We start from the raw sequence: 19,847 nt of genomic DNA, 5'->3' as shown, positions 1-19,847 counted from the left end.
TTGGGCTTCGCTAGTTAATGGTCATCCCTCACAGTTCCTAGGGAACTGGTTATGTCTCCGGAGCTTAGCTGGGCTTAGCCCCAGGTGCTCAGCCCCAGGCTGACCCGTGTTGGGAGGAGAACTAGAGGATTCAGAGACCCAGAGCCCAGGCTCTGTCTAAATCTAGAGCTGATTGGGTGCTTCTTTCTTTCTTTCTTCTTCTTCTTCTTCTTCTTCTTCTTCTTCTTCTTCTTCTTCTTCTTCTTCTTCTTCTTCTTTTTTAAAAATACATTTTATTGATTTTTTTGCAGAGAGGAAGGGAGAGGGATAGAGAGCTAGAAACATCGGTGAGAGAGAATCATCGATCAGCTGCCTCTTGCACACCCCCTACTGGGCATGTACCCGCAACCATGGTACATGCCCTTGGCCGGAATCAAACCCGGGACCTTTCAGTCCGCAGGCCGATGCTCTATCCACTGAGCCAAACTGGTTTCGGCTGATTGGGTGTTTCTGATGTGAGGGCCACAGGATATGGAAGTGGGGCAGTAAGGGGGGGGGGCAGGTCACTTACACAAGATTTCCCACCACCCTGGGCCTTAGCTTCCATCCATTATCCCGGGCGCAGAGTTTCAGCTTTATTTGACGGTGATGAGGTCCTGTGAGTGTCTGAATATGGATGGGGTCCTGTAAGGAGGTGTGAGGGCTGTGAGCATGTTCCTCGCTGTGGAGATCTGGATCCCCAGCGTGGGTGGGGGAAGCAGGGCCCGGTCTGCCATTCCTCCTCTAGCCCTGTGCAGAGATCGGGCTCCCTGCTGGCTGCGGCCCAGCCCGAGGGTTCTGCAAGGTCCCTCCAGAGCTGGCACTACCCCTGCCCTCCTCACTCCCCATCCTGCACCCTCCATTCTCCCCCTTCTCCCCAGGCCCTGCCACACCCCTTGGCCCTGACGCACAAGATGGGGTGGCTGCAGCTCCTGGGAAGGATGTTCGTGCTCATCTGGGCCATGTGCATCGCAGTGAAGGAGGTGAGTGGGCCACTGAGCCCTCCGGACTGGCCTGCCATGCAGGCAGGTGACTGCAGGCTTGGTTTTGGTCCCTCCCTGCTCTGCCATTACTGCTGGGGGGCTCTGGGGAGCCATCCCCCTTCTAGGCTTTAGATTTCTTAGTCACAAAGTGGAAATAAATAATCAAGCAGGTCTATCTTACCTACTTCATCTATGTACCCCTCCACCCATCTGTCCATCTATTTGCCATTTATCTACCCATCCGAGCCACTCAGTAACCCATCTTCCTCTCCTCTCTGTCCACTCATTCAACTACCTGCCCTCTCTCAGTGACCCAGCCACTCATTCATCCATCTGAATACCCATTCATCCTTACCCTCTGTCCTTCCATCCTTCCATCTGTTTATCAATTGATCATTTGATTGGTCCCTTTATCCATCCATCCAACCAATGAGTCAACAGGTAGATTCTGAACGTCAGCTAATGTGGAGCCCTGGGGCGGTGATAGGGAGGGAAGAGCTGTCCTCTTGAGCTCACGGTCTGGTAGGGGATTTCCAAGGGACACAAACTTCTAGACTTTGCGATAGACGGTGAAGAGGCCCTGCGTTGGGTTCGGTGCTCAGAAGAAAAGAGATGACCTTTGTACTGGGGCAGGGGAAGGAGGGAAGGCTTGAGTGCAGAGATGGCACTCATCATGGTAGAAGTGGACCTGAGGACATGGCGGAGAAGGTCATTCCTGAGTGGGCATCTCAGTCTGAACTAAGGCTCCAAGGTGGTGGGCAAAAGTAGGTCCACAGTTGTGAGTACTTGAAGCACAGGGCTGATTCCTATATCATTATTTATTAATTATTGTATTCTTTATTATTATTATTATTACTATTCACCTACTTTTGCCATCCCGGTGCTTGGGGGATGGCAGGTAGCTACATGTTGTGCTGCCTCGCAGGTTCTGGGGTGGGGGTGAGGGTGAGGGTGAGAGATACACCAAGATCGGAGGAGCCTGCACCCTGGGCTCACCTCTGCTCTCCAGGCACAGGGCCCCTCAGGAGCCCTCACCTGGGCTCCGGCTGGGCCTTCACACACTGAGTCTCAGGCCTGGGGAGAGCCCCCATCCTCAGACACCCCTCCACCCCACAACTGAGAGACAGGAAGAGGCTGAAGCCTTCCTTTCCTTTCTGGCCTCAGGGCATCGCGATCTTCCTGCTGAGACCCTCAGATCTGCAGTCCATCCTCTCGGATGCCTGGTTTCACTTTGTCTTGTAAGTAGGCCCATCCCCTTGGCCGCCAGCTCACAGGCAGGGCTGAGGTCCTATGTGGTGGTCGCTGTGTCCCTCTGAAACGAGTGCCCTCCCACGTCGCCCGGTCCCAGCCAATCTGCTACGCTCCCACGGCTAGGGACCGCCTTTCTCACTTCTGGTAAGAGAGACACATACCTAGATGCCCAGAGAGAGGCCCAGAAAACACTAGGACAGTGCCCCCATCTGGCTGCAGGGATGGCTGACTCCACCCTGCCACGGAGCCTCAGGTGGCAGGCAGCTGGGGGAGGGCACGGAGAGGCTCAGCACTGCTGTTTCCCTTCTTATGGAGGGTTCCTGCCCACTTCCTCCAAGTTGTATGGGGTCTAGAAGTACCATCTTGCAGACCAGAGCTGGAAAGTGTTTGAGGAATCACTGAGTCTCATCTGCTGGTATGGAAACTGAGGCCCAGAGCAGGGAAGCGAGTCCCTCCCAGTCACTCGGAACGTCAGTGGCACTGAAGCCAGTCCCGCTCCATCATCCCCTCCTCATGCCAGTGCAGGCTTGGCTACCATTGGGCTCTTGCCAGAAAGCCTAGCCCAGACCTGTCTGAAGGAGGTTGTGTGCAGCTGACCTCAGAGGACCTGTCTCTGAATGAGCAGAGGCCGATGGAACCCCTGCGCACGCGTTGAAGAATGTTGGCTTCATAACTGCGTGGATGCCCTGAAGTCCCTGCTCTGAGTTCTTCGGGAGGCTGGGTCTGTAGGACCTGGAGGCTTTTTTTTTTAAGGTGTTTTATTAAGGGTGTACCTGCCTGCCAGAGGCGTAAACCAAGCTCTTCATCCCTGTGAGCAGGTGGGGCCCCCAGACACTGCAGTGAAGGATAGATAGGCCGGGGCGGCACTGCCCCACGATGCAAGTCACCGGAGAGTTTGTCACCTTTGAGAAAGTATGGTGGTTCCAGAGAAGAACCATTTGTACAGCCAGTGGTTTCAGTGCACACAAAAGGCACTGATGCCTTGCCACGCTCTTCTGCTTGTTGGCTGTTTTGTTAGCGTAGAGAAAGGTGTAGATGTGCTTCTTCCCTTCAGGCCCCAGTGCACCCAGCACCCAAACATTTGCCTGTCGAGAAAAACAAGGTGGCCTGTGCCCTAACTTTAACCAGTTATTTTCTAATGGTGGGGACTGTCTGATGGAAGAAGCAAGAGAAGATTTTTATCCAGATGCCTGAATTACTGAGTCCTGTGAGTGTAGATACCACAACACACACTGTGTAGGAGTAGATTTCGATCTTGTATATTTGGTATATATGGTACTTGAAATATTTTAAGTTGCTGTGGGAAAATACACATACCACCTTAACCATTTTTAAGTGTTCACGACGCTGTGCCGCCAATCTCTAGATTTTTTTTCATCTGGCAAAACCGGAACTATAGCCATTAAACAGCCCGTCCCGATTCCCCTTCTCCAGTTCTTGGTGACCTCCATTCTGCTTTCTGTCTCTATGAATTTGATTTGACCACTCTAAGGACATCATATCAGTGAAATCCTATGGTATTTATTTTTTTGTGACTGGCTTATTTCACTTGGCACAATCATCTCCAGGTCGGTCCATGCTGTTAAAAGATTAAAACACACACACACACACACACACACACACACACACACACAAAAAGTAGGTTAGAGGATACTTTTGTTAAGATTGGCTTATAAGTATAGATGTTTTCAGCTTTTATCATTTTGATTACACATGCAATTACCCATTGTATCCTTTCTCTACCCCAGTGGTTCCCTAGTCTATGTGAGAATCATAGAGGGATTTAAAAAGGAAATCATGTGGGTGATTTAAAAACATACAGCCTCCGGGGCTGCTCTCCAGGTCCTCTGAACCAGAACCTGGTGGGGCCTTGGGGATCTGTGCTTTTAAAAAGTCCGTTGCTCCAAGTAAGTAAGGCCCTTGTCTCCTGTGTCTCCTGAACAGTTTTGTCCAAGCTGTGCTTGTGATACTGTCTGTCTTCTTGTACTTGTTTGCCTACAAAGAGTACCTCGCCTGCCTCGTGCTGGCCATGGCCCTGGGCTGGGCGAACATGCTCTACTACACGCGGGGGTTCCAGTCCATGGGCATGTACAGCGTCATGATCCAGAAGGTTGGTTCGGGGCTTCCGAGCATCAGAGATGTGCAGGCTGGGAGGGCCCTCAGAGGATGCTCACTTTTCAGATGGGGAAACTGAGATCTGGAGAGCAAAGGGGGCTTGCCCACAGGGCAGACTGCTGCTATTTATTTATTTAAGCCACTGTCTCCATTTGCCTTTGGTCAGCTTTAAGTGTCCAGACCCTAAAATGCCTGGGCTTATTGGGCATTGAGAAGGGATACACTTGGGGAAGGAATGTTCTCAGCTCCAGGTAGTGGTGTGCTGGTGAGTATTTAACAACTGGAGACATACACACACACACACACACACACACACACACACACACAGAGAGAGAGATTCATAAATGGTTATTATAAAATTTATTATTTAAAGGATGTAACACACAGTTCCCTTTCTAATAAAACATACAATACTATCATAGTAAATTCCACATAGCTAGTAGAGTCTCACTGAGTAAGTTGTTGATTTAAAAAAATATATTTTTTATTGATTTTTTTACAGAGAGGAAGGGAGAGGGAGAGGGAGAGTTAGAAACATCGATGAGAGAGAAACATCAATCAGCTGCCTCCTGCATACTCCCCACTGGGTATGTGCCCACAACCACGGTACATGCCTTTGACCGGAATCCAACCTGGGACCTTTGAGTCCGCAGGCCGATGCTCTATCCACTGAGACAAACCGGTTAGGGCAAGTTGCTGATTTTTGTTGAGTGCTTATATCTGTTGCTAACCAATGGTTTCAACCGACAAACGAGTGTTCTTCTACGACATAAGTGTTGGTTGGTATTTTTCTCTAAGGAATAAAACGAAGGTGAAAATAAAGACATGGTAGAACTTCAGTTGTTTGACCATGATGTGAGCCACTTCTTTGCTGAGTTGGATAATAGTGTTCAAATACTAGAAGACCATTTCATTATTATTGTGTTATTCACAATGTAGCAGCTACAGATAGGACACATTTTAAAGTTTAATTTGCTTTAACATTTTCTCCATGGCTCTCTTACATCTAGATCTAGGCAATCAACAAAACAATGAGTCAATCTCTGATTTGTAGCTTTTTCAATTTCTTTAAAAAATATTTTTATTGATTTTAGAGAGAGGAAGGGAGAGAGAGAGAGAGAGAGAAGGATAGAAACATTGATGATGAGAATCATTGATCGGCTGCCTCCCATATGCAATGGAGCCCACAACCCCAATGTGCCATGACCAGGAATTGAATCATGACTTCCTAGTTCATGAGTTGATGCTCAACCACTGAGCCACACCAGCTGGGCACATTTACCAATATCTATGGTATAATTACTCCCACCCTAGTGGTTCCAGCTACCAACATGACATCTTTGAACACGGAGCTGGGAAGAGATGCACAGTAACACTGTTAATAGTATTACTACCATATAGCTACAATAGATGTAAATAACATTGAGAGCATAGGTAATTCTAAAATGTAGTAAGATAACTAAGAAGTGATGAGTTTTGACTATTATCTCTATTTTTCATATCATGTATTTACTTATAAGTTGATATGATTTAATTTTTATTAGTGGCCATGTTTAACAACCAGCTCACACAATTCAGGAAATTGTAATAGGCAGCTCTGGTGAGCTGGTATGAGCTGGCTCCAGCACACCACTGCCCCAGGAAGAGGGAGGATCCCAGACGTGAATCAGTAGGGACAGGTGCTCATGGACAGAGTGAATCAGCAGGGACAGAGACCGACTGTCTTCCAGGAGGGAGCGGGGAGGAGGGAGGAGATCAGGAACAGAAGGCTCCTTGGAGAAGGTGGGGTCCAGAGCTGAGCTTTGGAGCACCAGGGGGACGTGGCCAAGGGTAAGGGGGAAGGGCCTGAGTTGAGGCCATGGTTAGGGTGGGAGAAGCAGCGAGAGCGGTGTACGGTGATTATGTCCTCAGATCTCACTCTCAAATCATTCTTTTTTCTTTGTAGGTCATTTTGCATGATGTTCTGAAGTTCTTGTTTGTATATATCGTGTTCTTACTTGGATTCGGAGTAGGTAAATGATTTATAAAGAATAGTAACTCCCACATTTGTAAAGCACTTTATACAGATGTCAGAATGACAAAGCACAGAGCAGCCTCAGCAGCAATTACATCAGCAACCACAGAGCCTTGCTGTGCTTAGCATTTTCCAATCATCTTTTTCTTCTCTCGCATCTCAGTCAAGGGGGAATCATCATCCCTGATCGTAAAGTGACTAAGACTTAGACCAGTGTTTCCCAACCTTCTCTCATGATGAGAATCACCTGGTGGAGTTGTTAAAACACAGATTCCTGAATCCCAACTAAGAAGTGCTAAACTAGAATTTTTGAGAACATATAGGTAAAATTGCATACCTAACTTAGTGCTCTGTATATAACATCTGTCTTAGAGCACTAGTTAAGTATACAATTTTACCTATATGTTCCCCAAAATTCTAGTTTAGCACTTCTTAGTTGGGATTCGGGAATCTGTGTTTTAACAACTCCACCAGGTGATTCTCATCATGAGAGAAGGTTGGGAAACACTGACTTAGACTCTAGGATGCAATCAGGCCTGTCGCTCTCATCCATCCCCACTGTGGGATGTGCCTCCCACTTTCACATCCACCCACGTGACCCTCACAACCGAGAGAGGCTGGGCAGGGGTTTTGGCCCCATTTTACAGATGGGGAAGTGAAGTCACAGAAATTTGATGATGGCCTTTGAAAACTAGGAAGGAAGTAATGAACTGAGGTACTCCCCTTTGGCCCTCCACTTTATGTATTCTCAGAGTTCTCTTCAGACAGACCTGTGAGAGCCTTTTGTCTCTCAGGGATGAGAGGCCTCCTCTTAAAACCTCTCTGTTTACAACAAATAGGACCAGCACAACCTGGTTCTATTTCTGACCTCTGCATGGGGAGATTTGGTCTTATATTTCCATGCCGGTTTCCCCCCCAGTGGTCATTGGCATTTGAAGCTAAGCAGCTGTTTCCATCTGCCTGCTACCCTTTCTGTGTCATAATTTGCTTATTTATTTGATCTTTCATTATCTTGTTTATTCATCCATCTATTTGCTCATTCATTTGACCATCCACCCAGCCAGCCAGCAAAGAGCCACTGCTGTAGTGTGTTGGAAAGAGGAGAAGAGAGGGCTTCAGGCCTTGGCCAGGGGGTCTCACTACAGAGCATTGGGGGGACACTCTGGACCTCATTCTTGTGGAGAGGACCTGGGCTAGTCGGGAGCTCAAAGCCTGGATGGGGAGCCAGGGCCACACATAGATTACAATTAGCAACTCTGCAAGGCTGCGAGCAATCAAGGGCTGGACGGTGGGTAAAGGAGGCACAGAAGGGCATGGGCTTTGTTAGGCAAGAAGGGCTTTCTGCAGAGAACCAGCTCTTCTGGGAGAGCTGGGGCTGGAGATGGAGCTGAAAGGGCCAGAGGAAGCGGGCAGGAGGCAGGCCCGCAGTGTGTGGGGGCATGTGTGTACCTGCACGTAGGCATGAGCTTTTTGGGTAATGAACCAGGCCCAGAGGCTGACGAGAGCACCCTGGTATGTCCTCCCAGCCCTGGCCTCGCTGATTGAGAAGTGTCCCGAGGACAACAAGGAATGCAGCTCCTACGGCAGCTTCAGCGACGCCGTGCTGGAACTCTTCAAGCTCACCATCGGCCTGGGCGACCTGAACATCCAGCAGAACTCCAAGTACCCCATCCTCTTCCTGTTCCTGCTCATCACCTACGTCATCCTCACCTTCGTCCTCCTCCTCAACATGCTCATCGCCCTCATGGGGGAGACCGTGGAGAACGTCTCCAAGGAGAGCGAGCGCATCTGGCGCCTGCAGGTGAGCCTGGGAGACCTGGTGCAGAGCCTTCACAGGGACTCCGTTCACTACACGCCATTGACCACCAGCACTGGGGGAGCTGGGGCGGGGCCTGGGAATCTGCAAAGCTCCCTGTGCTTGGCCAGGTTTGAGGAAGCACTGGCCTCGGTTCCTGGAGTATAGGGTCAACAGCAGGTGTGAGAGCAACTCAGGCTTATGGGAGTGCTCTGCTCAGAGTCATGGTGTGACATGTGGATGTTGAAATGTGACCTTAGGTTACATTCAGAGGAGTATAAGGGCATAGCACAAGGGAGGTGATAATCCTGCTCTCCTCCATCCTGGCCTCAACTGTCCTCACCTACTGCGGGCCTTACATGCTGAGGACACCACCACCACAGTAATGGCCGGAGGTGGTGAGCAGGCTTGGGAGAGGGCGGGAAACCATGCCTTTTGAAAAATGGCACTGAGGCTAGGCTTGAGGAGGTGATATCTCTTCAGATACCTGCAGAGCTTGTGAAAGAGGGAGAAACTTCTCTCTATGATGCCAGAAGGCAGCACTGAAGTATATGGGGCAACTACAAGAAAAAAAGCTTTGATTTGACAAAAGGAATTTTCTAGTTACTAGGGCCTTCTTCATCGGCTTGTCGATAATATTTAGGAGAGATTGGACAAATTATTGCCAGGAAAGCTGCCACCGAGGGGATTCCAAGCCTGGGATGGAAATGGGACCACATGACGCCTGCACTTCCCGTCACTGTGGGACCCAGGATCCTAACATTTTCAGTTAGGAAGCGCCTGGACTCCCAGAAACATTGTTTATGTCATGTTTAAAGCAATTTGGACACCTTTCCCAGGTTTTCTGGTTTTTCATTTTTGAATTCTGTAGATTAGCTGAACCTCAGGTTCTATGTACTAAGCTTCCAGTGGGGTTGGAGTGGGCTGTGTGCACATGCATTTGTTTGTGTATACGTGCATGCACTTGTGGGTGTGTACTTTACATGTGTGCTCTTATGTATGGACTTGTGGGTATGTACTTTGTGTGTGTACTTGTGTGTGTATGTGTGCATGCACTTGTGAGTGTGTACTTTACATGTGTGCACTTGTGTTTGGACTTGTGGGTATGTACTTTGTGTGTGTGTATGTGTACATGCACTTGTGGGTGTGTATTTTACATGTGTGCACTTGAGTATGGACTTATGGGTATGTACTTTGTGTGTGTGTGTATTTGTGTGTGTATATGTGCATGAACTTGTGGGTGAGTACTTAGTGTGTGTGCTTGTGTGTGTATGTATGCATGCACTTATGTGTACATGTACTTGTGTGTGTGCACTTTGTGTGTGCGTACTTTGTGTGCATGTGTATGTGTGTGCGTGCATGTGTGCACACACACACAACTGTGCTCCTGGGCTGGCTCCTCGGCGACGTGCTTAGGCTGGTTTCTGTCCCCAGAGAGCCAGGACGATCTTAGAGTTTGAGAAGATGCTGCCGGAATGGCTGCGGAGCAAGTTCCGGACGGGAGAGCTGTGTAAAGTGGCGGAGGAAGATTTCCGGCTGTGTCTGCGGTAACGGAGGGGGAGGGCCCTCCGGGGCGGCCTGTGGGGGGTCAGGAGGGCAGGTCAGTGACTGCTGGAGAAGCAGTGCTGCCCCTGCGGGCCGCCCACAGCCACGCCTGTGCTGGACCCTCCAGAAGGCGATGTGCCCTTCCGGGGCCGCTGCCTGGGACGAGGCTTCCTGAGCGGCAGGAGGGCAGGAAGGGAGACCCTGCTGCCTCGGTCCCTCTCTGTGCGGGTGGACGGCCTCCCAGCCCCTCCCTTTCCTGAGGAGGGTTAGGGAAGGCTTTCCAAGTGGCACTCTGTCCTCTGGCCACCCTGCGGGTCAGTGACATAGGGGACCGGAGGCACACTGTCACTGGCGATGGAAATGAGACAGCTACCTTGGACAAATGCCAAGTTTTTTTATTTTAAAAAAGTGCTTGCACCTGCCATGACTGTCTTTCCTGCCCAGTCCGTCTCTTCCTACCCCATCTGACTGCCTGACCCTACAGACCACCTTCCTTTCTACTTCTCTGACTGAAACCGCCCCCAGCCATCACTTCCCTCTGTGATTGTCTCTGATTCTGACACATTCACGGTAGAGATGGTCTCTGAGGGTGAACTTTAGCCAGACTGCCGCCGCCAGTTGTGATCCAACACCGTAGATACTGTTTACTCTTTGGGGATTTGAATCCCAACCACCTTCTAGTGCCACCTTAACCCTAGTTAGCCGTCTTTGCCAGTGGTCGGCCAACTGCAGCTCGCAAGCCACATATGGCTCTTTAGCCCCTTGAGTGTGGCTCTTCCACAAAATACTACATGCGGGCATGCACGTACAGTGCGATTGAAGGAGTACCCTAATTAAGTTAATAACAATGTACCTACCTATATAGTTTAAGTTTAAAAAGTTTGGCTCTTAAAATAAATTTCAATTGTTGTACTGCTAATATTTGGTTCTGTTGACTAATGAGTTTGCTGGTCTATGTTTTTCATTCTCACACTCTCACATCTTCTCAGCGAGGGCCCTAACTCCTCCCCACCTCCTCCTTTACTGCCTTCCCTCCTTCCCCAAGAACTGCCCCTCACCAGTCAGGCACACTGCTGCTGTCTTTTTTTTTTTTTTTAATATATATATTTTATTGATTTTTTACAGAGAGGAAGGGAGAGAGATAGAGAGCTAGAAACGTCGATGAGAGAGAAACATCGACCAGCTGCCTCTTGCACACCCCCTACCGGGGATATGCCCGCAACCAATGTACATGCCCCTGACCGGAATCGAGCCCGGGACCTTTCAGTCCACAGACCGATGCTCTACCACTGAGCCAAACCGGCTTCGGCTGCTGCTGTCTGAAGAAGTCCCCGTTCTGCCTCTCTGAGTTTTGGGGGCTCACACACTGGGAGGAGACTGAGCCCTGGAGGCCTGGGAAAATGGGGACTTGGGCAGGTTTCGAACCCTGATCCCTGGGAGAGACGGGGGGAGCTGTCTAGGACCCCCCAAATGCCATGCTATTTGTCTGTGTTTAATGAGGTGCAGTTGTGAATAGTGCCAATGATTATTACACTCACAGGATCAACGAGGTGAAGTGGACTGAATGGAAAACACACGTCTCCTTCCTCAACGAAGATCCCGGGTCCGTGAGACGAGCAGGTAGGACGTGTGACGGCCATTCCTGTCTGGCCATGTGACCTTGGGCAAACTGAGTCCGAGGGCCCTGATTTCCCCATCTGTGAAACGGGAGGATTGAGTTAAATTGGTCCTCCGGTCCCTGCCAATCCTGATGCTTTGGAACCCTCGTTGGAATAACTTCTAAAAGTCGGGCAGCGGCAAACTGGGTGGTGCACTGAGACATGGAATTACCGACCTTGCAGACTGCTGTATTTCTAAGATAGTGTGTTGTGTGTGTTTTTTAAAAGCAGATTTCAACAAAATCCAAGATTCTTCCAGGAGCAACAGCAAAACCACCCTCAATGCGTTCGAAGAAATAGAGGAGTTTCCGGAAACTTCGGTGTAGCAGCAGAATCCGGAGCTGGTGTGCGCATGGGCGCTGCAGGCTGGCCCGGGACTGCGAGCTGAGGGCTTGGCCTGTGATGGAGCCTGGCTCTGCCCGCCCGGAAGCAGAAGGCACCCTCGGGCTGAACCGAGAGGCAGTTGCCAGTTTTGCTGAGTGGAAAACACCCTGGATTTTGTTATTCGGTGAAGAGTTTGTGTAGACGCATGGCCAGCAGTCCTGAACCTGCGATTCCTGAAGTCCCTGGGTTCACCCGCTGGTGACCAGGTCAGCTTGGCTGGAAGAGGAGCCGTAGGGAAGGGGCAGGGCTCGAGGAACGGAACTGTCTTCCTGCCAGCATCTCCTTGGGATGCAGTCACACACCCTCCTCTCCCCTGCTGTGCCTGGGGCTTCTGAAGGGAAGGGACTCTTGGTCCCATTCCAGAACATTCAGGGGACTGAGCAAGTCCGATCTCCTGGGGGAGAGGGGGTGTGAGTTACAGAAATGCCCTTCTAGAACTTTCAGGGAACAGGAAACTACCCTTGGAATGAGTGCCCATTGGCACCCAAGGCTCAAACTGTCTCCAAGTGAGAGACATTTTTTTGTAGTGTAATTAACACTGTTTTTTTTAAAAATTATTATTTTATTTTCAATAGAAAAAGGACATTTCAGTTTTAAATGAGAATTACTTCCGATGAAGTACATGATTTTAAAAGTGGAGATGTAGACGTTAGGGTTTGGGACTGGATGTGAGTGTTATGTTCTAGGCCTCAGGGTGGCCGGAGCAGAAACAAAAAGCTTTTCTCTGCGCACACAAAAGTCCCGATGAGACACGCACAGCGTGAGGCGGCCCCGGCGTGTCCGGCTGACTCCGGAGCCAGCTGGAGGCTGTGATGGGGAGAGAGGCCTGGCTCTCCTCCTCGCCCGCCCTGCGGTAGTGCCCGCCTCCGAGCTGGGTCCCAGCTTCGCCTGAAACAGAACTAGCAGCTGCTCTATTCCTATGGGCTACCACCCCAGAGGTTACTCTGACACATCCGAGTTTCTCATCGGAGGGAGTCAACAACATACCCGAAATGCTCTGGCACTCAGTATTTTGGCTAACTGTGAATTTGGAAGCCGGGGAAAAGGTGTGTGAGAACGGCGCATTTGCCAAGATGAGTTGCTTTGCTTTTAGATCCTCATCCTCTGATTTCCTCCCCCTGAAGTCACACGGAGCCAGTTTGGGGGCAGAAACGCAGTAGAGATGGAAGACATGTTCCCGATGGTTGTCTGGTAAAAGGATTCATGTGGGAATTGTTGAGGTGGAATGATAGCTATATTAACCATGAGTTTAATTTGAAATGGCACAAAAGTGAATCTGGCCTTTAGGCGACATGGCGATTGGCTAGATAATTTGACTTGCGGCCAATGGAGAAGTGCAAACCAAGCAGCCGCTGTGGGCTGTTCTGGGTGCCAGCACCTGGGTGAGTAGAAACGTGGCCTTTGGGCCTTGGTGCCCCTGATGGGCCGGGTCAGGGACGCAGCCTGAGAGCCACACAGTCTGCAGCTGCCCGTGCCCTTCCAGCTGACTCAGGCGCCAAGCATGCTCTGCAGCGCAGTGGTCAGGCCAGGCTCAGGTGTGAGCAGGGACTAGGCATGTCCTCTGGAAAAGGGAAGGCCTGTCACGGAGGTGGGAGGAGCAGATGTGTTCCAGATGTGGGCAGAACTAGTGCCAAAGGTGGGACATTTCAGGGGAGAGGTTTTGGTTCCATTCAGTCCTGCAACTGCTCTAGATATTGGAGATGTTTAAGCGGAAGCTGGTTGAGAATCTATTAGGGATGATGTATAAAGATCACAGGTGAACTTTGAGGTCCTTTTAGCCTGCAGATCAGTGTCCTGTATCTAGAGTTACCCGTTTACATACAGCGAGAACAGATGTCTTGGTTTGAAGGGAGTCCATGGTGCCATGCTCTCCATGATGAAGCTGGGAATTCCAGAATCGCTTTGATTCCCATATGCATGGGTTAAGCCACTTCCATTTCTTGCTTGAAGAAAAGCTGGGAGGTTAGGGACATAGAAATCAGTAACGGGATCTTTGTCTTCTCACAGGTACGGAGAGCTGTGGGGCTGGATAGATTTCATTGGCAGGACCATTGCTGTGCTGGATAATCATTCCCAGAAGGCTTTCAGCCTAGCTAGTCTGAGCCTAGATGGGTTTTCTCAGGTGAAGGGAAGCAGTGGGCCAAAGAGCATCAGGTTAAAAGGACGAGTCCTCTTATTTTACAACTAGGACTGGAGCTCAGAAAGGAAAGCACACTCGTTCATAGGCAGGAAGTCATAGCTCAGCGGTTGAAACTGGAGTGTTCGGGTTTCTGGACCACAGATATCCCCATGCACCATCATGTTAAAAAGCAGTTATTCAGTAAATTTGAGTCTGCCTTTGTGGTTGGCATATGTCAGCGGGCTATGGTTTTTTGCTCAGGCGATTCATGTTGATGGTCTACATTGTCCCTATGATCTTATGGTAGATTTGAAAGTCAAGTGTGGATACAGATGTCATACAACAACAATACACACACACACACACACACACACACACACACACACACACACACACCAGGTCACACACACACGTGGGCATATTAGGGCATGTTAAAATGCCATGATTTACATTTCAGCAATTTAAGGGGAAGGCATATTCCAGGGATGGAACCTCCCATGCTCAGGTAACGGTTTGAGCTGGAAATTTTCCTTTGGCTACACTCTGCCTCAGGAAGAATCCATTATTCTGGACATCACATGATGTATCTATTTGGAGTAAAAATGGTGCTTACCTTCCTCCCTGGGGTGGGAGAAGGTGTGCGAGGTTGTACTGTGAAGTCATTAAGCTCTTGGAAGGCTCCTGCCTGAGAGAGCCCAGTATTATTGACGTTCCTTTCCTTCCTCAAGGCCTGGTGAGCTGTGTCCCGTTGCTTCGGGCGGGACCCAGGCAGAGGGGCCATCATCCTGGCCTGTACGCCATACTTGATTTCTGCGTTGATTTACATTTTTTTTTTTTTTTTTTTTTTTTTTTTTTTTTTTTTTACTGTGATCTCGGTTCCAAATGCAGAATTATCATCTTGTTCTCACTGAATGTGCCTTATCCTTCTAAATTCTAATTTACTTACTTGTTCTTAGTATTGTGTGTGTGAGACTCTATGTTCGAGAAAGAAGTCATAAATAGAGTAAGAACATGTTAGTGTCCTTGAAGAAATGCTTTTATGATTTCTAATAAATATTTATTTTGCCTTGTTATAATTGTGTCTTATTCTTGTATGGAGTGTGCCAATATAAAGACCTACTAGGAATCCTAGAGTGTTACTCAGCATGAGTGGATAAAGGGAAAGCCACCATTTGGACCCGAAGCATTAGTATTGGTCCCCGCTCTGGGGCAGAGCCAGCACAATAAAACAGGTCGTCTTTGTACAGTGTTGACCTCTCAGAGGGCATTCACCTCCAATGCCCCATTGAAAGCCCTCTACAACTTTGGAAGGAGTTTGAATAAAATGAGACCCAGGGAGTTGAATGACATGCTCAAGGAATCACAGCCAGAAAACATTAGTGGTTCATGGCCCCCAGGCCATGATCTACCCATCATGGCCTGCTGGCTCCCCCACTGGTTCTCAACTTATTTTGCATGAATAGGAAACCATGGTTCAACCTGGAGACCAGAAAGGACAAATCCCTTCTTTCTAGTTGAAACCGGTTTGGCTTAGTGGATGGAGCGTTGGCCTGTGGACTGAAGGGTCCCGGGTTTGATTCTGGTCAAGGGCATGTACCTTGGTTGCAGACACATCATCAGTAGGGGGTGTGCAGGAGGCAGCTGATCGATGTATCTAGCTCTCTATCCCTCTTCCTTCCTCTCTGTAAAAAAATCAATAAAAAATATTTTTTTTTAAAAAATCCCTTCTTTCTACCTCACAGAACCTTTGTGAGGAGGCAATGAGGACATTGATATGGAAGAGCAGATGTTATTACCATTATTATTATCCAACTCATATGTATATGCACTTTTTCATTCTTTCATAAAGATGACAGTTCTTAACTTAAGTACCAAGACACTGCTGTGTCTTGATAGGTTGCAGAACTTCCAAACAATTTATTAATGAGTGAAATGCTGCATTTGGTGAATTATTTACTTAATTCAAATTCTTCCCAGAATAACATCTTTTAATGGAATGTGTTTTCTTTAGTGGCAAGAAATGGGAATTGTACATAATCCACATCCTAGATCAAATAGGCTTTAGCTATAATATAGGAATAGATGTGCCATCTATGGGAACATTCTGGATGGACTGATTTAAAAAAGGGTGGAAATCCCTGTTATTGGATATATCCTGAAAGTGTGATGCCTAAATCAATGAGTGTGAACAGTTTTATGTCTCTTGATATTATGAAAAATTACCTTCCAAAGGTATTTTGCAATTTTTTTTAGCCTTTGATATTGTATGATTCCCATTTATAAAACTGAAGTTTACTGGTGCTAGTCTAGTAGTGTCAGTGAGCTTGGATAACACATTTAAGAATAAATGTCACTGCCCTGGCACGTGTGGCTCAGTTGGTTGGAGCATCATCCCATGCACCAAAGGGTTGCCGGTTTGATTCCCAGTCAGGGCACATATCAAACTGTAGGTTGGATCCCCAGTCAGGGCACATACAGGAGGTAAGCAATCCACGTTTCTCTCTTGCATTTTTTTTTTAAAAAAAATCAATCTTTATTGTTCATATTATTACAAAGGTTCCTCATTTCTTCCCCCCTCCACCAGGTTCCCACCCCACCCTCCACCCCCTCCCCATCCCCCATTGTCCTCATCCATAGGTGCACAGTTTATGTTCAGTCTCTTCCTCCCTCCCTTTCCCCGATAGTAAATCCCTTTTCAGATAGTAAATCAGTTACTTAGCATTTTCTCATATCAATAATACCTCCACATGTCCAATGATACACTTCACACAAAAGACATTTCCAAATAGGTCAACCAGCCTCATCCAGGCCCCACCCAAGGCACTCACAGATCAACACCCCAGCGCTATACTAACTCAACATATCCAGATCTAAGCCTTCATCACTTGATTCAGCAGACCCTCAAGTTCCCGCAAAAGTTTCCAGCCATGTCTGAGAGGCAGCCTTGGGGCAGGGGCAGGCGAGGAGCGAGCTGTTCCGGGCCTGGCTGCTCCGGGCCTGGCCTCTGTTGCTCTGGTTCGTTCCACAACCAGCTGCTCCGGGTCTGGTCACTGCAGCTCCCGACCTAGTTGCTCTGGACTTGGCTGCTGTCTCTCTTGCATTGATGCCACTCTCTCTCCCTCTCCCTCTCTCTAAAATAAAAAAAAAAAAAAATGAGTGTCGTCCAGGTAAAGGGAATGTGGGGGTGGAGCAGCGTTTCAAGAAGAGGGAATAGAATGGGCAAAGACCCCAGAGTAGTAGGGAGCTCAGGGTAGCCGAGGAGGGAGGACTCTGTGTGGCCAAATTGCTGGGAGCAAGGGGAAAGTGACATGAAATTGGGCTGGAGAGGCAGGTGGAGGCCAGAACCCAAAAGACCTGTCTGGCCTAGGTGAGGCTTTGAGATTTCCTAACAAGGGTTAGGGGAAGCCACTGAAAGTTTTTGTACAGGGGGAATTGTTGAATGTGAATATTTATCTGGTTTTTTTTTGTTTGTTTTTTTTTATGGGGTTGCCGGCTTATAAGGGTGTATTCTCCTCCCTGCCATTCTTTGGGACAAAGTAACAGTGTGAAAGGTGTGGAATGGAGTGAATTTCACTTGGGAGATGGGAGTAGTCAGGAAGTGACTGAGAAAGAAAAGAAGGCAAAGAGAAGGCATAGACAGGGGTGTAATAGGAAGACTTCTCAGTAGAGAAGGGAAGTTTGAGCACACTCAGTTATTCAATTAAACTTTATTTGGCACTTATTAGGTTGCACACACCAAAAAGAAAAAAAAAAGAAAAAAAAGAAAAAGAAAAAAAAGAAAGACACTGGTTATATCCTCGAGATGGGATGGAAGCAGAGAGAAGAAAGGAATAGGACCAGAAGGCTTTATGGATGAAATGAGTTGAGTTGCTATTTATTTATTTATTTATTATGTTAATCCTCACCCCAGGGCATTTTCCCATTGATTTTTAGAGAGAGTGGAAGGGAGGGGGAAAGACAAAGAGTGATTGAGAGGAAGAGAGAGAGAGAGAGAGAGAGAGAGAGAGAGAGAGAGAGAGAGAGAGAGAGAGAGAGAGAGAGACATCAATTGGTTGCTTCCCACATGCTCCCTGGGGATCTAGCCTGCATCCGAGGTACATGACTTTGACTGGGATCCAACACAGGACTCTTCAGTCCACAGATCAACACTCTATCCACTGAGTCAAACCGGCTAGGGTGAATTGAGTTGCATTTTCAAGAAAAAAGAAGAATTAGCTAGAGTGAGGTCTGAAGGGGGGTGGTGGGGAGGGATGGAGAAAGGAGGAAGAAAATTCGAGGTGGAAGGACCATCTTCTGTGAAGGAATAAGAAATAGCTGACACAAAGCCGACTGGAACAGAGAGGACCTGAAGGGAGATGAGTCTAGAGAGATAGTGGGGGAAGGAGGAGCTGATCATAAAGGGCTTTTGTGTTAGATATTTGAACTTGAATAATTTATTAATCTGTGCTAGTCACTGTGCGAAGTGCTTATATGCATTATCTCACTTATTCTTCACAATGATCCTATGAGAGGGGCATTGATATTATGATTATCCCCATTTGATAAATGAGAAAACCAAGTTTGCAGGCTTAGAAATAAAACCAAAATACACTAAAACTAAAGTGGCTAAAGCCACACAGCAATGTGTAATAGATTTTTAAAAAATCACACTTAATTAGAAACTCTGAAGACAATAGGCTTTGAGTCAGAGAAAATTAGATTTGCTAGAAATAATCAATACAAAAACTGAAACCACAGTGGCTTACACTGAACCTTGCAATTTTTAACATTAAGTCCTTAATTTATTTCATTAACGCTGTTACGCCCAGACTTCGTGATCCCCAAGGACCACCAGGGAGTCGAGTCCGATACAATAAACAAAAGAGCCTTTTCCATGCTAGCATGGGCTCTGTCCCACTCACGCCGGCAGCATGGCGGAAGAGAGAGCAAATTTCGCCCAGTCCAGGGGTTTTACTTGGGTCAGTGATGATGTCACTGCCTCGGCTAACCCTGATTAGGCTGGGTCCAGTTACAAAATGGAGGATAACTCCGCCCTGCCCCACAGTGGAGTCAGGAGCTCATCCTCACTCCTCCATGTGCAGGGAAGTAGAACCTCAAAGAATTGAGATAATGCTCTGCAGAAAATGGCAGGTTACATTGCAATCAAAGGAGGGACTTAGGTAGGTTACATGAAATCCATTGGTGATAGATTAAGGAGGTGGGATAAAGCAAAGCGGGGCAGGGGAACCCTGGGATTGGATAAAAAGTAAAATGATGGACACATACTTAGATGAGTGTAGGGACAATTAACATGATAATGAAGGAATTTGTGGCATCTGTCCTGGCGCCCAGCACATTAGGTTGTGCCCCAAGGGGTCCAGAAAAAGGGAAGTTACAAATTACCCAGACTTTTCAAGGGTATGTTATCATAGATGCAAAAAGACAGATAGGCTCAGATAAGGTAAAGGTTGATCTGGTCAGTGAAGATACTGGCCTATAATGTAACTACCCACCACAACTGCTTTTTATTAAAGTTTAATTTCAGGCCATCCTTTGTAGTTACTTTAAGTCTCTGAGTTTGCAAGACAGCCATGCAGGCCTCCCCTGAGCTTGTCAGTTCAGCATGTGGCCCCTTTTATCCACACTTTCCTTTTAAAATCTTTATTGTTGCAAGTATTACATATGTCCCTCTTTCTGCCCATTGATCCTCTCTAGTTCACACTTCCCCCAATCTCCCCCTCCCTGCCCCAGGCCTTTACCACCCTATTGTCTGTGTCCATGGGTTATGCATACAATGAGCCTTGTAAAATTTATAAGTAACTAAAATTTGATGGAAGAATAAGGTATACTTGCTAAAATTTACATCTGGAAAAAAAACTGACCCAGGAAAATTGGACTCAGGCAAAAAACACAAAGGAACATTCACAGTGGGAAAGGAAGCTTGGCAAAACTGATACAAAAACTGATAGGTAAGTTGAAGTTTTAC

At 47.8% G+C, this 19,847-nt stretch overlaps 1 protein-coding gene across 2 annotated transcripts in view; it reads left to right on the top strand.

Moving 5' to 3' along the window:
* Positions 1-11,884, top strand: part of TRPV3 (transient receptor potential cation channel subfamily V member 3) — a gene marked incomplete at its 5' end in the record, with an annotated part of 31,591 nt that extends 19,707 nt beyond the window's left edge. The window contains 8 exons of one of the 2 annotated variants that reach the window (XM_084862945.1): positions 900-1,001; positions 2,166-2,239; positions 4,197-4,362; positions 6,313-6,379; positions 7,908-8,182; positions 9,611-9,723; positions 11,262-11,341; positions 11,611-11,884. In XM_084862945.1, coding sequence (XP_084719071.1) covers positions 900-1,001; positions 2,166-2,239; positions 4,197-4,362; positions 6,313-6,379; positions 7,908-8,182; positions 9,611-9,723; positions 11,262-11,341; positions 11,611-11,705 — 972 coding nt within the window. In that variant the 3' untranslated portion in view covers positions 11,706-11,884. Of the gene's footprint in view, positions 1-899; positions 1,002-2,165; positions 2,240-4,196; positions 4,363-6,312; positions 6,380-7,907; positions 8,183-9,610; positions 9,724-11,261; positions 11,342-11,607 lie in introns of both variants that reach the window. The other variant, XM_084862946.1, reaches the window with a different exon arrangement.
* Positions 11,885-19,847: the final 7,963 nt, after the last annotated feature.

This window comes from Pipistrellus hanaki (assembly GCF_964339955.1).
Source record: "Pipistrellus hanaki genome assembly, chromosome: 16".
In the NCBI taxonomy this organism is placed as follows: Eukaryota; Metazoa; Chordata; class Mammalia; order Chiroptera; family Vespertilionidae; genus Pipistrellus; species Pipistrellus hanaki.
Note: the sequence above shows the minus strand (reverse complement) of the source record. Positions and strands in the feature narration are given on the sequence as shown.